The sequence below is a fragment of the Eurytemora carolleeae genome, unplaced genomic scaffold (assembly GCF_000591075.1).
Source record: "Eurytemora carolleeae unplaced genomic scaffold, Eaff_2.0 scaffold115, whole genome shotgun sequence".
NCBI lineage: Eukaryota > Metazoa > Arthropoda > Copepoda > Calanoida > Temoridae > Eurytemora > Eurytemora carolleeae.
Genome location: NW_019396189.1, coordinates 188,408 through 205,439, shown reverse-complemented (window position 1 = coordinate 205,439; position 17,032 = coordinate 188,408). Strand labels below are relative to the sequence as shown.

At 34.0% G+C, this 17,032-nt stretch overlaps 1 protein-coding gene across 1 annotated transcript; it reads left to right on the top strand.

Annotated features, from left to right (window-relative positions):
* The first annotated feature begins 3,802 nt into the window (after window positions 1–3,802).
* LOC111697674 (uncharacterized) lies at window positions 3,803–15,559 on the top strand. The gene is made up of 8 exons (XM_023467754.1): window positions 3,803–4,375; window positions 5,986–6,195; window positions 6,338–6,559; window positions 10,380–10,427; window positions 10,930–11,151; window positions 11,874–12,200; window positions 13,662–13,817; window positions 14,758–15,559. Exons 1-8 carry the CDS (start codon window positions 4,299–4,301, stop codon window positions 15,032–15,034), a joined length of 1,539 nt encoding a protein of 512 aa, XP_023323522.1. The 5' UTR covers window positions 3,803–4,298; the 3' UTR covers window positions 15,035–15,559.
* The last annotated feature ends 1,473 nt before the right edge of the window (window positions 15,560–17,032 follow it).

Sequence of the window (17,032 nt, the reverse complement as noted above, 5' to 3'; positions counted from 1 at the left end):
TGTAAGAGACAAATGTATTGAAATAAATGTAATAGACAAATGTATTTAAATATATAATTAATGTAAGAGACAAATGTATTCAAATATATAATAAATGGAAGAGGGAGAAGTATTGATCAAAAGGCATTATAATTATAATTAAGAAAAAGCCCCAAAACCAAAGAAAATTTTACAATTAAACGGAGGAGAAAACTTGAATTTGCACAGAAAAATCAAAGATTTAGATGATGAGCATGAAAATTTAAAAGATTGGACGATTGGTAATTTTTTTTAATCACTTACCCTCCAAATAAATGTTTTCACAGACAGTACTAAGGAGAATTAAATTCTCCATTGAACCCCCCTCCTCGAATACTGAACGAACACTGATGCATCTATTATTGTTTATAAAATCCCCCAAATAGAACTGGTTTCAATATGTACACAAAGTATACAAAACAGCAATTGACTTTCCTTGCCTTACATTCATTGGATACGAGAGGATAATCCAGAACTTAAATTCATCAATTCATTAATTTAACAAATTCTATTTTGTCACCTCCCTATACTTCTGCATTTACCTGGAGTATAATTAAACTTAACCGGACCTAACCAACTTGAGTTTAGTTAAACTATCCAACCCTGAGTTAAGTTGAACCTATATATAAACTAGCATAAACTTCGAGTTTAGTTAAACTATCCAACCCTGAGTTCCTATAAACTAGCCTAAACTTGGAGTATAGTTAAACTACCCAACTCTGATATAAGTTAAACCTATAGACTATTCTATGAATCCTATACTCGGAGTTTTGTTAAACTAACTTCTCCTGAGTTAAGTTGAACCTCTAAACTATCCTATATTTGGAGCTATGTGTAGTTAACCTAACCTATCCTGAGTTAAGACGAAACAATATATAAACTATCCTATATCCATTGCTACAAAAGTTAAACTAACCAACCCTGAGTAAGTTAAACCTCTAAACTAACCTAACTCGGAGTATACAGTTAAACAAACCTATCCTAAGTTAAGTTGAACCTCTAAACTATCCTATATTTGGAGCTATGTGTAGTTAACATAACCTATCCTGAATTAAGTTGAAACAATATATAAACTATTCTATATCAAGAGCTACAAAAGTTAAACTAACCAACCCTGAGTAAGTTAAACCTCTAAACTAACCTTACTCGGAGTATACAGTTAAACAAACCTATCCTAAGTTAAGTTGAACCTCTAAACTATCCTATTTTTGGAGCTATGTGTAGTTAAACTAACCAACCCTGAGTAAGTTAAACTTCTAAACTAACCTATACTCGGAGTACAGTTAAACAAACCTATCCTAAGTTAAGTTAAACCTCTGAACTATCCTATACTTGGAGTTTTGTTAAACCAACCCACCCTAAGCAAAAATAAAAAAATGAAGTAGTATATACTTAGATTATAGTTAAACTCAACATCCATATATTATTCTATACTATTCCATTGAGTAAAGATGCACCTTTGAATTAGTCTTTACCCGGAGCATACTTATACTAACACCTACCCTGAGAGAGATGAACCCACAGACTATCCTATACCCGGAGCATACTTATGAAGTATATTCTACCATGATGTGCAATTCTAATTCATTATCTGTATTAATAATATTATTATCTTAACTATTTGTATGTTGACCCAGCCGGGCTAGCCCGGTCAGTTCATTTTACCTGTTTATAAATAAAGTAGTTGAATATCATTTGTTGATTAGAACGGACGTATACAGAGCCTTGAGTGTTGGCTAGAGATAGAGAGCCTTAAGATTTGGCTAGAGATTTAGTTAAATATGATCTCATTAGACTTTGAGTAAAGTAATCGTTAGAGTATTAGCATCTAGATTTGTTACAAAAGTGGTGGCAGCGGTGGGATTTAATATAACCCCAAATCTAGATGCCCGAGACCCCGAAATTATTTCGGAAGAAGAGTAAAGTGAGAAACTTTTTTAACGGGTTAGCCAGAGAAGTGTTAACCGGAGAAGATTTGCCTGGGAGAGTTCCAAGTGTGAATCCAGGAAATACAGTGGCTACCTCGCAGGGTTATCCTAGTTTACCCAGCGACGATTCTGAATCGGAAGGAGAGATGGAGGGACCNAAGACTCCTCACCAATGTCGAGAATCAGTAATGGTCAAAGTATCGTTGATCTGCGATAACCGATAGACTTCGACAATCCCCCCTCCGGTGATGTGAAGTATATTCTACCATGATGTGCAATTCTAATTCATTATCTGTATTAATAATATTATTATCTTAACTATTTGTATGTTGACCCAGCCGGGCTAGCCCGGTCAGTTCATTTTACCTGTTTATAAATAAAGTAGTTGAATATCATTTGTTGATTAGAACGGACGTATACAGAGCCTTGAGTTTTGGCTAGAGATTTAGTTAAATGGGATCTCATTAGACTTTGAGTTAAGTAATCGTTATAGAAGTAGCGTCTAGATTTGTTACACTTATACTAACACCTACCTTGAGAGAGATGAACCCACAGACTATCCAATACCCGGAGCATACTTATATTAACACCTACCCTGAGAGAGATGAACCCACATACTATCCTATACCCGGAGCATACTTATAGACTATCCAATACCCGGAGCATACTTATACTGACACCTACCCTGAGAGAGATGAACCCACAGACTATCCTATACCCGGAGCATACTGATATTAACACCTACCCTGAGAGAGATGAACCCACAGACTATCATATACCCGGAGCATACTTATACTGACACCTACCCTGAGAGAGATGAACCCACAGACTATTCAATACCCGGAGTATAGTTAAACTAACTATTACCTGAGAAAAGATCTACCTATGAACTAATCTACCCTACACAAAGGATGAGACTTCGGAATTTATACTGTCTGTTTCCTTGGATTAATGATTCCCTTCAACTGTAAATGTGTTTCACTCTTTGCTAAATCATTAAGAATATAAAAAGGCAAATAAGACTTGATTTAAGTTTGGAACCTTTATAGTTTCAGAGTGTCGTCTTTACAGTCTTATCCTTTGTGGAAAATCCTGTATATGATAACAAGCTAGCTAGCAACATCATATTATATCAATACAACTTATTTTGAGATAAAATGCAAGATGTCTATCTACAGGATAAATAATCTTAGATTTTAACTAAACAGACACAAAGATCTAGACTGCTATGAAAAGTTCCATAACTTTCAAGACAGGGTCGATTTTTGCATAAGAGCTTGCAACCTTTGGATCAATGTGAAGTGTTTAAAAACCAAACTGGAAAGAGAAAATCTTATAATTATTAATTACATTTAATTTAGATAAAAGTATATTAAATTAAGATATGCTAGTTTGTATAAGATACAAAGACAGGGATTGGAGTGGAGAGTATGGCATAAAAAAATGATTGATTCAAGTTTAAATATTTGGTCAGGTGTTCAAGGGGGTTCAGGGAATATTACGGCAAATTGAGGTAAATTATTTAAAAATAAGGGAGAAGAGGAATACAATTTTTCATATCAACATCTTCCCCTTCCCCTCCCCCCCCCATCCTCTGCACTTTATCTTTGTATAGCTACAAGACTATGAGATGACCGTTTAGTCGTCTCTGAACTGTCATGTTTACTAGGACACCCTGTACTTGAATTATGGATGTAAAATGTTTATCCAGTACCCTGTGCTATAGTAAATGTGGATCAATGGGTAGAAAATAAAATATCCGGAAATAAACTCAATTTGCATCATTTCAACAACGTGAGCTGGGTTGTTTAAGGTTTGAATGTAAGATTCCTTTTTGCGCTTGAAAACTAGGTTTAAACCATAATAAAACTTAATTAATTGATTGGTTCTTAGTATTGCAGTACACAATATTTCTGGTTTGTTTTGTGAACCACTATATAAAAAAGCTCCGAGTTCTAATTGTTGCACACACGAGTGTAAGCCAGTACCTGGAGCTTGTAGTTATCTCAAGATCTTAGAGAGGACAAGGTTACAGATCCCCCCTCCAACCCCAACCCGGAGCTGGAACTCTACAGTCCACACTCAACCCTCCAGTACACCTGCTGAACCACAAGTAAAAGAAAAAACAAAAACAAAGACTTTTAAAGATAAGATACCTTAACAAAAATGTGACAGCAAATTATTTTCGGAACCTGAGAAAGAAATGGAGGACATAGATAACTCAAGAATATATCCTCCAAGCCATTTTAGAAACAAAAATTTTACAAATAGTGTTAAAAATGGGATAAGAAGTCGGAACAAACACGAGATTGAATGTTAAGAAATGGGATAACTATAAGCTAAGAATGTGGGATGAGCTCGCCGGTTGGATTTTATCTTCTCCCGAAGGATTCATCTGAACCCGAGCCTCCTCCACAGTTGGCGCCAAGGTGTTAATGTAATTTTTTTGTTTACTCTTCCATTTTTTTGGGTTCTTTTTAGAAAACATTTTACTTTCTTCTTCATCTGGGAAATTTGTTTATTCGTTTTATTTTATTTTTCTTCCAATCAAATACACTTTCTTTTTCTATTCCGGCAAAATGTTCCACCATCTTTTTTTTCGATCTTTCATCTTTTTTTCTGTTCCTTTTTCTTGTTTTCTGTTACTCCATCTTGTTTTCTGTTCCTCTATATTGTTTTCTGTTCCTCCATCTTATTTTCTGTTCCTCCATCTAGTTTTCTGTTCCTTTATGTTGTTTTCCGTTCCTCTATCTTGTTTTCTATTCCTCCATCTTGTTTATGCTCCAAATCTTGATTTCGGTTCCTTTAACTTATCTAGTACCTCCATGTTGTTTTCTTTTGTTTATCTTGTTCCCCTTTTCTTTTCCTCCATCTTGTTTTCTGTTCCATTATTTTGTTTTTATCCATCTTGTTTTCTAGTACTCCATCTTGTTCTCTGTACCTTTATTTACATTCAGTTCCTCCATCTTGTTTTCTAGTACTCCATCTTGTTCTCTGTACCTTTATTTACATTCAGTTCCTCCATCTTGTTTTCTAGTACTCCATCTTGTTCTCGGTACCTTTATGTTATATTTAGTTCCTCCATCTTGTTTTCTGTTCTTTTATCTGCTTTTTAATTCCTCCATTTTTTGTGTTTTTTTTTCAGCCTCTTTTTTATCATTTATTCCTCACCTTTTCACCGCAGTTCAGAAAGATGCGCTATCATTTAAGCTCTTCAAAATAAAGGATCAATTATTTAATGAAGGTTAGGCTGAATTGCATAAACAATTACAAGTCAAGGTTAATTACTTTAATGTGCTAATCTCAAGATCTAGATTGCACCTAGGGAAAGCAAATCCTACACACCCCCCCCCCCCGGCATTAAAAACACTCTCCTGAGTATCAAAATATTAAGGTTACCTAACCGTATAGAGGGAAAAGGAATCGGATATTTTTTATTGAAGAAGGACATTTTTTGTTGATTTATTAGACTTGATTTTATTCAAAATAGAAATTTTTTCATATTATCATCAAGGTTATTTATTAAATTAGTTTAATGATAACCTTGGTTTTTATGCTCATAATAAACTAGTTCAAAACCTTCAATTAACTGTTCACCCAAGGTATTAGATTTTAAACCATGATTTTACATTAGAAAATTTATTTTTGGGAAAATTCTTTCTAAAATTACAAAAAGGTGTACTTCTGTACTTTCTCATATTAGAAAAATGATCATGAAACTAGTTCAATCAACAAATTGTACTAACTGGTTCAAATCGAACTTCTTGATTGCAGAAGAAACAAAAAGGATTTTTGGATAACTCCCCCCCCCCGTCCGGCCCACCCCTTCGAACATAAAGAGTCTGAGTTCTTACTTCAACCTAAAATTTATTAATCCCTATAATCTTTGCAACCATTGTTTGGTATTTAAAACTTAGATTTTTGATCTCACAATATTCGTAGTTTTAAGTATCAATGGTATACGGTATCGGGTTGCAAAGATATAACGTTTAAAAAATGAGAGTTTGTGGCAAAAACCTTTCCATTGCTTTTATTTCAGGTTTCTACATTCTCGCCTTTCGATAATTCGCGAGGCGAGTGAAGAATCATCCAGAGCCTCCTCTCCGACACTCTCCAGGTACAGATCTGGATCGGAGCGGAGTACACCGGAGCAGTCGCCACGTCGTCGTTCCTTAAGCAGAAGCTCCTCTCCACTCAGGGAAGATATTCGGACATCCAAATCTCCGGGAAGACGAGAAAATCGGAACAGGTAGCACTTACATGTTAAATTTTCGTGTCCAACCCCAACTTTAATGTTAATTCTGCTTGAAAAAACGAACCATCTTTTTTTTTAAATGCCCGCCGTGACACTTAAAATGGCGCCTTTTATCACGTGGATTTCCATGTTTCAGAAATTTCCAGCATAACAGCACAGGAAACTACTCTACGGAGACGGATGAATCAGAGGAGAGAATTTCGATGTACAAAGATGACAACAGGGTTGGGAGGAGACAGAAGAGCATAGTTGTAGATGATAGGGAATTAACTTCTAAGGATTATACTCGGGAGAAGGTTTATCCTATACCGGTCAACTCAGCTAGAAGAGAGACAGAGGATAGAATATATTTAGCCAGGAACAAATGTATACATTTAACAAACAACCCAGAGGGGCGTATTCAGGATTTGGGCCAGTGGACAAGATTAGTTAAGCTTAGATACACGCCCTCCCCCTTAGGAAGCAAAGCAAAGAGTTTGTACGAAGCGCGAATTTTTAGTTTTGGGCCCTACCATTGAAGTCGCAACTCAAGGACTATGTATTATATTTTATCCTTATGATAGTTCTGTTTTATTCTCTGAAATCCCGAGTAGTCATCTGAAGTCAAACAAATTAGTCCTTCAATCCTCTATATTCTTCTCCACCCCTCCTCTCCTAATATAATCTTTGCTGCCCCCGACTCCCTTCCAGGGGTTGCGGGAAGACTTGTTTCCTGCACTTACATAATGCATATTGCTAGCTTTAATTGTTCATCAAGTAACTGTAGTTAAGAGAGAAGGTAGGGGACCAACTTTTGGTGAATGAAAGAAATATTTAATATAAAATTAATTAAAAGACAATTAATGTAAAGACAAACTTTGAACAATTTTATTTGGAAAACATCGCCTTTTAAATGATTTACCTACTCTACCGATTTTAACCTTTACCCAAGAATCCAAGGGGGATATACCCCCTGAATAATGTTACTAACACTACTTACATGAACCAAATCTATACTAAATCTATATTTCTTTGTTTTAAATTTCAGATTTATATCTTTTTTAGTTAAAAGAATTAAAGAAAAATTTAGTTAATAATATTCCCAAATAAATACAACTACATAAAAGTTTTCTTTATGAAAATACAGTTAAAAAAACGAAAATTTCAGAATAACAAGAAAAACTATTTTTTTTTCAGCTTTCTCGTATGCATTTTGGTGTTCGGACCTTTCATAGAAAGACATTTCATAGTTAGAAAATTTCATAGACAGGACATTTCATAGACATGACATTTCATAGACAGGACATTTCATAGACAGGACATTTCATAGACAGGACATTTCATAGACAGGACATTTCATAGATAGGAAATTTCATAGATAGGACATTTCATAGATAGGACATTTCATAGACAGGACATTTCATAGAAAAGACATTTCACAGGCAACAATATTTTACATAGATAATATGATTTTTTTTCTTCTTCCAAGAAATCTTATCAAAGAAATCAGACCCTGTACGTACTGATATCTTCCTATCCTATCCTATTCTTACATATCTATATAATATAAAATTGTAATCTCTGTTTGCCTGTTTGTTTGCTTGTTTGTCCGATCATAACTCAGGAACCCCTTTAAATTTTGATTGGGGAACTCGGAAACCCGCGGAAATGTTCTTAGCTTGGTTTTGAGATTCTTAGTTGAGTGGGTCGACTAAGTGCGAGTAAACGGCGGGGGTACTTATGAGTAGGCTGGGCAACGGTGGGTTCCCAGGCTAGTCATTCATATTTTGCTTGAAACAATATGTGTACAGGGTGAATAAAAAAAGGGTGAATAGCGAGATCTTGCATTTTATAGAAGCTTTCATTTTGGTAATCTCATTTTATCAAAAATGACTGAAATTAAAAATTTTTTATAGGCATTCTGATAGACCCTTTTAAAAAATCCGTGAACCTATTTTTCAATCAAAACTAAATGAATAGAAAAAGAAAAATGCGGGAATATATTATTTCTATCATACCTTAAAATCTTAAACAAATCAGATGAGTAGTTTTGGAGAAAATGCGCGAAATTAAATACAGAAATCAACAAATTTTAATAACTTTTTATAAGCGTATTTTCCTAATATCATAATTTAGATATTTTACCTATCTAAAAAATTCACATTATAAATAGAATTTAAAGAAAAATAAAAATCATCAAAATGGTATTTTTTTTTAAAAATTGCAGATTTTCTGAATTTAATTTCGCGCATTACCAAAAAAACCCGCTTTATTTTATGTCAGATCTCGCTATTTACCCTTTTTTTACATATACAGGATATGCATTGTTATAAAAATATATGAATCTCAAACTTGTCACATTTACTAAAATTGTGACACATTGTGACCTTAAGTTGTCTCGGAAAAAAAAATGTTTTTTTTGTTAAGGAAAAACCTGTCTATGAAAATTCTTCTTTATCTACAGTGATAACCTGAAAAGTCGACTTTTAGACTTAAGTCATGACTTAAACATGAGGCAAAGCAATTGTGCAGTGTAAACAGACCCAGTTCATCTAATATTTACACTTCTGAAATTAACTGTATATGAAAAATCTGCTTCGTCCTATCTATGAATTTCTTTTTCTATGAAATGTCCTATTTATGAAATGTCCTGTCTATTAAATGTCCTGTTTTTAAAATGCCCTATCTATACATGAAATGTTTTATGAAATGTTTATGTATACTTATCTATGTTTATCTATGTTTTATGAAATGTTTATGTATACTTATCTATGTTTATCTATGTTTTATGAAATGTCTTTCTTGCTAGTTTCTATGAAATATCCTAACACCTGATTGTTAACTATAATATTTTGTAAGGATTTTGAAATTGTTATATTTTTTATGAAAAGTATTTTCAGAAACGTAACAAGTTCTAATGACAATTATTTATGTTTCGCTACTTAGCGATTTCCCTAAAGACCTAATATATATACTGTGTGGTATTTCTCAAGACCGGATTGTAAGACTTCCTTCTCTCAACGCTCTCCATAACAAAAGGATGATAATAAGGTTCCGAACGTTTATTTCTCTGAGTCTTCAATCTAAATAAGTTTAATAAACCCACAGAAAAAGCTTTGAGTGATAAATCATACGAATACAACAAATAATCCACTCAGGCATTAAAAAACTGTGGCAAGGAACCAACAAACACATATATAAATATCAATCATAATATAATCAAACGATAAGCATACATATATATATAAGAAATAATTACCGCAGTGATCCTAGAATTATGGACACGGTTACACTTGCAAGACAAATAAACATATACTATTACAGAAACTGTTCACTCCCACGCGAGAAATCTTGCTCCTGCGTAGTCAGTCTGTGAACAGCTTCTAAAACTAGTTTTTCACAATACGTTCTGTACAGATCCGCAGGGAGAACTCAGAAACTCACAGGGGCACCACATAGACTTCATACACGCAGCATGGCTTGCGTAACAATTTAATAACCAAAACAAAACATGTAAAAAAACATTATTCTATGGACTAATTTGCTGTTTAGGTACATATTTCTTATGAGAAATTATCGATGAAAGCCATAGAAAACCCGTATGATCGATTACTTCATTATTATTCTCACCTTTGCTGTTCCTATGATTTTATTCGCAGATTTCTTCAAAATGTCGTCTTTGCAATTAAAGTAAAGAACCCTCAAAGAAGCGACCCTAGCTGAAAAGAATTTTTTTAAACGTTTGTATAAATGCAACTAGTTTGTTGAATAGTAAAGTTGTTACATGTTTTGTCCATGTTATTTTAGAATTGTAAAAAAAAACATTTCTTCTGCTGACTGAAACAACTGGTGAAATATTACAAACGAATTTACGCTCTTATTTAAAAACTGTACACCATAAAAATGTCTCATTGGTATAAAATGATTCCTAAAGTCTTTTTCTACAATAACGCACTTTCAGCTCAACCACCATGTCTAGCCGGTCTCTCCCTTTAAAGAAGTAAAGTACGAGAGAACCATTTCAATGTTTTCATCTTTTGAAAACATTAACCTACACAATATACTCAAATCAGTGATCTTTACCGAGATTTGTCCAGGAGGGCTTACATTATTTTTTAACATTTCATGGGGGGCTAAGCCTTGATAGCCCCCTCCCTTGTATAGGCCCCTGACTCTAATCTGTAACATTAAAATAGCAGAACTACAAAAGATTTGAAAAAACGAAGAAAACCTAGTAAATCAAGCAGGTGACATTTATACAATTATTCTTGTAAAAAAATTTAAATTGATCAAATGAGTACATGGAAATATTTTTACCTAAGTTGGTTTCCATTTTTCTGCCTTTTGACTCTATTGGAATTGGGTCCTCTTGCCACGAACTCAAATTATCTAATTTTTATACATTTGCAACCTATTGGCGTAAATCTTTGGTATTTCAAACTTAAATTTTTTTAAACTAACAGAATTTATAGTTTTAAATATTAAATGGGTATTGGCTACGACATTGGGTTGCATAGATAAAGGTATTAGAAAATCAGAGTTTGTGGCAAAACTCATTTCCTTACTAATTCAAATATTTAAATCATCATTATTCATTAACTCTTTCTAAAACATGAATAAAAACCAAGAATGCTAAGGCCTGGGCCGGGTGTTTATGTTATCTCAACTGGTTTATTTTAACCCTGATAAAAAATTAAATGTTAACATATATATTTTGCGAATTTTTTAATTAATGAAATATTTTTGAAGAAAGCGAAGTGAAGGCGTGAAGCTGCCGTCCATATCACGGTCAAACTCGCCGGCTTTCCGGTCAAACTCCCGCCTTGGATCCAGACCGGGGACGGCGGAGTTCCGCTCCGCCTCTCCTGTATTCCGGTCTAGTTCTCCGGGTCCCGGGGATATTCATCATATGAGGATACATGCCGGTATCCTGGTCAACACTGGGAATCAGAGAACTGATATATCCACCAGGTGATATACTAAGCCAAAGAATTGATATATTCATCAAGTGATGTAGTAACCCAGAGAACTGATTTATCCACCAGGTGATATATTAACCCAGAGAACTGATATATCCACCAGGTGATATATTAACCCAGAGAACTGATATATCCACCAGGTGATATATTAACCCAGAGAACTGATATATACACCAGGTGATATATTAACCCAGAGAACTGATTTATCTACCAGGTGATGTATTATCAGTAAATGGAAATATTTACTTCTACTGAAACTATAGTGGTAAATTGTCATGTCCGATTGTCAACGGTACCCTTTAAACCAATGCATTATCATATCACGAACGAAAGAGATATATTATTTTTGATTTAGATTTTAATTTTTAAGTTAAAATGAAGTATCTTCTAAAACCTTGTAAAGTTATGCACAAGAGTGTTCAGGGCGCACTCGAGTTTCCTCTGCAGGACGAAAGTTTAAAGCGTGCCGTAGTGAATCGAAAATGCTGTTCTATAAATTAAGGGTCACTTGAAAGTACGTCTTTCGCTCTTTACCAACTGGACTGGACTCTGCTTCATCAGGCCGGGTTCAAGAGTTAAAGACAGAGGTTTTTATGATTTAGAGAACTCTGTGGTTGGGAAAACTCTTAAGCATAAAACAGCACCAAGTCACCGAGATACAATTTCTTGGAATCAAATCTTTTTCTATAAATTTGTCTCATTATTAATTTGCAGGATGTACGAAGAAGACGACCCCGATTTCTGTAACCACGCTCAGGCTAGGATCTGTAGAAACCTAAAGTACAACCTGGAGCAGCTCCGGATACGATCAGACCGGGATACCTACCTAACCATGATCGAGAGGATTCTTGTAGGTCCAAACAATATCCGGGCAACCGAGGCAGATTTACTTCTCGGGATTAACTCCGACTTATACAACAAGTTCCGGAGTAAACGGAGGGATATAATTGAGTCCGGAGAAAGACCAAGTTGGAAGGAAGCTGAAGCTCAGGGTTATGTGGAGTTTATTGGTGGAGAGAAACACTCCCCACTCTCTCCCAGGTAAAAATCAGAGATTACCTAGATCTGAGCTTAAAACTTTAGAATTGTGGACATCGAGATCAATGCAATTAATCTTCTCTTTTTGTTAATCTCGAGATAAATATAATCTTAAGTTTGTATTCACAAAAGTGTATATAAATCAACCAATCGAGTGGCGTTTGGAGAAACCGAAACAGCCAATCAGAGAAGTCGAAAAATTTGAAATTTTGCGCGACATTGGATATTCAGAGTAAGCAATCGGGATTAAAGGACAAAGGTATCCAATTCTAAAGTTGTCAGCGCTTAAATCATTTTATGAAGAACAGGCGCAACTAGAAGAGAGAGAGGGGCGCTTCTGTTAATACAGATATTTACAGGATTTAAACAGGGACAATTCCAGGATATTCCCTTTTATGAATGTCCAAATTCAGAAGTTTCTTAAAAGATAATTCTCTAATCTTAGCCACCAAAAATTCATCCCCCACTACACACAGAAAAAACAACACTAGCGCGACACTGTTAAACATAAAATCTCTTGATACGTTTTGTATGAACCTACGTATAAAGGAATTGAGTTTTTGTCACAAACTCTGATTTTCTAATCTCTATATCTTTGTAACCCAATGTCGTAGACCTTAGATATTTCAAACTATTAATACTTATAGATAAAATAATCTAAGTTTGAAATATCAAAGGTTTGCACCATCAGGTTGCAAAGATATTGGGATCAGAAAATTTGAGTTTGTGGCAAAAACTCAGTTCCTTTGCTCTCAAAGAATCAGTCATATACAATCGGGTCCTATAAAACTGTAGATGAGACAAAATAGCATTAAAAAATTCTGATGTGTATTGTATGTTGTTTTAAACAAATAGTTTTACCCGTTGCTTTAAAATCAACCTACTAAGTGAAATTGGTATGTGCACATACTGCAAAATTCCCGTATTTTATGTTTATTAGAATATTCGAAACCATAATTTCAGCTTTGAAGACGTCTACTTACTTCATATTTTATGAGTCTTTTTATCCCATAAATCACAGTTATATCCAATATTCATATGTATACAAAGTAGAAAGAAAGTCGTCTTGGTTTAATGTTTCAATTATAAATAAATCTTCTGATTTTGGTAGAGATTATGACGGATATATTTTTAAAAATGTTAAGGTGCAGGTTTTCCTTGTTATAATGATTGCCAATTTCTGAATTTTTTAACTGAGTTTCCAATTAGGATACTCAATACAGACTTTTATTTTAATATATCCTAATCCAATGAAATTGAGTCTTTGCAACAAACTAAAATGTTTGAATCCCTATATCTTTGCAACCTTATGGTTTAAACATAGTTTATTTGATTCAACATAATTCATAGTTTTAAATGACTAACGTCTACGACATTTGTTGCGAAGACATACGGATTAGTTTGTGGCAAAGACTTATTTCCTTCGTATGCAAGCTCATAATACGATGATACATACTTTTACAGGAGAGAGAAAACATTCCACTTTGCTGATAGAATGCCACGACTAACCGCTAGGGAGGAACAGGAACAGAGAAGACGAGCGGAGACTGCTACGCGGGGTCGACGGAAAACAACGTGGGCTCTTCCTGATCTTAGACAACAATTTGAGATATTTTCCAGGTACAGACGTCTCAATAAATTTTCTTTGTCAGTGAACACACTTGTATGAATCAAAGAGTTAATATAAAAAACCTCGGGATTTCCAAAGTGTGACCTGACATTGTTGTATTTTCAAAATTTATTGATATTTTCAAATATGTCCAGATTTCAACTGATTGAATATTATAAAAATCTTCTCAATATCAAATGTTTACTAAGGCTAGATTTTGGCAGCCCAAATGATATATTTACACTCGTAAAAAATCGGAAATCAAAAGTATGGAAACTCGTCTCTTAACCGTATCTCTGATATGCTGTGGAATAGGGTTATTTCTCATGTTAATTGGGAGACCCTGCATGATTCACATTATTCATACTCTTTAAATTGTTAAAGTTAATTTATAAATTATTTAGAGTTATTTGAATAATCTAACCCGTCCAGATGAAGTGAATTTGACAGACTAGAAGTGTGTCAAAAAAGTCATATTTTATACATTTTTTTGATTCACCGACATAGGGTCAAACGATCTAGAGTCAAGTGCCATAGGGTCAAACGACCTAGGGTCAAACGACAAACGGTCAAAAATGCGACAACGGGTAAAACAACAAAGGGTAAAACCACATAGGGTCAAAAAGTGAGACAAACGGGCAAAATTTCATTTAGTCAATTCATTAGTTCATTTCAAACTATTTTTATGTTCATAAGAACTAGTGGTCACAGCGCTCGGCCCCCTAGTCTGTCCTAGCCGCAGCGCTCGGGCCAGAAATTGTCTTAATTTAGCCCTGAAAAATACATAAAATATTTTTTTCCATTTTGATCCTTTGTCATTTTCCCTTTGTCGCGTTTTTGACCATTTGTTGTTGGACCCTATGTCGTTTGACCCTATATCGGTGAACTATTTTTTTAAGACAGTTTTCATCAGAAAAAAGACGATCAATCATAAAACAACTTAATTTCTAGATGGGGAGACTCAAGATCCGACGGATCCCAGATAACCCTGACACAGTCGGACAAATGGCTGCGCCAGGCCGGCGTTATTGACGGCTGGTTAGTTACAACTACAGACACCGCCATCTTTTTCCGTAAGTTCTCACGTGGCTCTATCTGGTTGGAGTACAACGACTGGAGATCATTCCTTGAAGAGTTGGCGGGAAAAAAAGGGTTGGATATGAGAGAGGTGATTGATAAACTGGAATTATGCGGGAAACCAAGGGTTTCCAAACCTATGACAATGTGATGGAATCCACAGTAATGTAAAACTGTACAGTGGTCCCTAAAATAATTTCGAATACAATGACGGTTACTAGACCACAGATATTGTGTGGTATAGTTTAATAAACTTAAATTAGATATAATCTATACAATGTGCAAACCAATTTCGTTTCATACTCAGAGATAAAAAAGCGAAATAAAAATTTGGTATTTTTAAAGTTTCTTAAAGGGACTGTATAAACGTAATTTAAAGTGATTCTCCTTTTGTTAGAATGGCATATTCTACTCACGACGGTAATATTAAAAGCTTTGACTGAGACACCAATCATCCACTGTTTTAAAATTCACTTTCTCGATGCAGTTTCTTCATTAAGAGACTTGTGTATTTCTGCTGAAGAAACAATGGAGGAAAATGTCAGAACTAAACATTTGTCTTCCCCATTATTAATCAGATAAAGGTTTACAGCGTTACAATTGTCAATCGGGCATTCCTCACTTTGATTAAAGGGTTAGATGAAATGGCGTCTACAGTTCCTTTAAGAAACGTTGATATGGGTTTTTGTTATTTCATACAGTGAAACCCTTAATAACGAATACATCGAAAGAATTCATCAAATATCGTATTCTTTACTTTCTGATAATGGAGATATTTAGTTTTTTAATTAAATGATTATATGGAACTCTTTAAAACTATTCCCGCATATTCATGGCTATTTATCTATTTTCGCAAATACTGAAATTTACGTTATATAGTATAAAACTCATTGAAAAATTGACAAGACGACATTTAATAAATACTTCCGATGTATTCGTTATTAAGGGTTTCATTGTAAGTAAACTAAAATAAAACCTAAACATTTAAAAAAATAAATAGGTCATAAGTTACTTGAACTCAAACTTAATAAAGACGACTTTCATTCCGTCTTGTGAATCGGACACACTACTCTACAAATGGAGGTTCACGTAAAATTACGCCCACAGTCTCTTTATGGTTATGTATAACTGATATTATTTTGATACTGTTTTGTTTCATTTCTCAAATGAATAGTTTTTTTTGATTTAAAGAATATAAAAATTGCAGAAGTGAATTTTTGGCAATTCAGATTCCCCTTCGACCTCCCCCTCTCACCGATTAAAATCATAGATTTCTATTATATTCAGTTTACTGATTATCAATTCAGTATCAAAATATACATTTTTCAAAATATATCCTAAATTATAATTGTCTAATATTCAGGGTTATTCACAAAGAATGAGGCTTTAATGACAACCTAAAAATCGTAAGTTTAACGATTGGATAAATAATATACACAGTACAGTCATCTCTGAAGTCTCGTCCTTTGTGGCCTGTAGGTAACCATGATGCAATGTCCGTTTCTTCCAATATATATTATACAGTACACTGCCATTTATATGCACAAAATACCATTTTGCATATTGGCGTATAATTGCAGCATATTTGTAAAATTGTTGTGAAATTAGAATTTGAAAAAGGTCGACGGTTAAGTATCCTATACGCTCTCTATACTTTAATAAGAATTATTCCTCCGGATTAAATCAGATTTTATATTTTGTAAAACTGAACAATAAAGTTAATTGTGCTAAAAATTAGAAAACTTTAGAAGCATTACTAATTAATAAAAAAGAGAATTGTTCAGGTTTTTATTGGTTATCCCTGTATCTTAGATCATTTAACATGAAGGATTAATTAAGAGATATCCGAAAGCAGACTTAATGATTTCTATGGGTTTACATTAGTTCTTTTCCGGATAAAATGGTTAATAAAGTATTGCAAAAATGATACAGTGGGACCCGTGAAATTGTGGACTAAAAAACAACAATTACTCAATACTGTTACAAATCAAGTGGTTTTTGTAAGAAACTAGAAAATTAACTTATTGATGTGAAATGGGCGTGTAATGTGATACACTGCACAATTGTTGTGTTTCATGTTTATCAGACTATTCAAGACTATAACTTGAATTTAACAGTCGTCTTACTACTTTACAGTTTGATGGGTTCC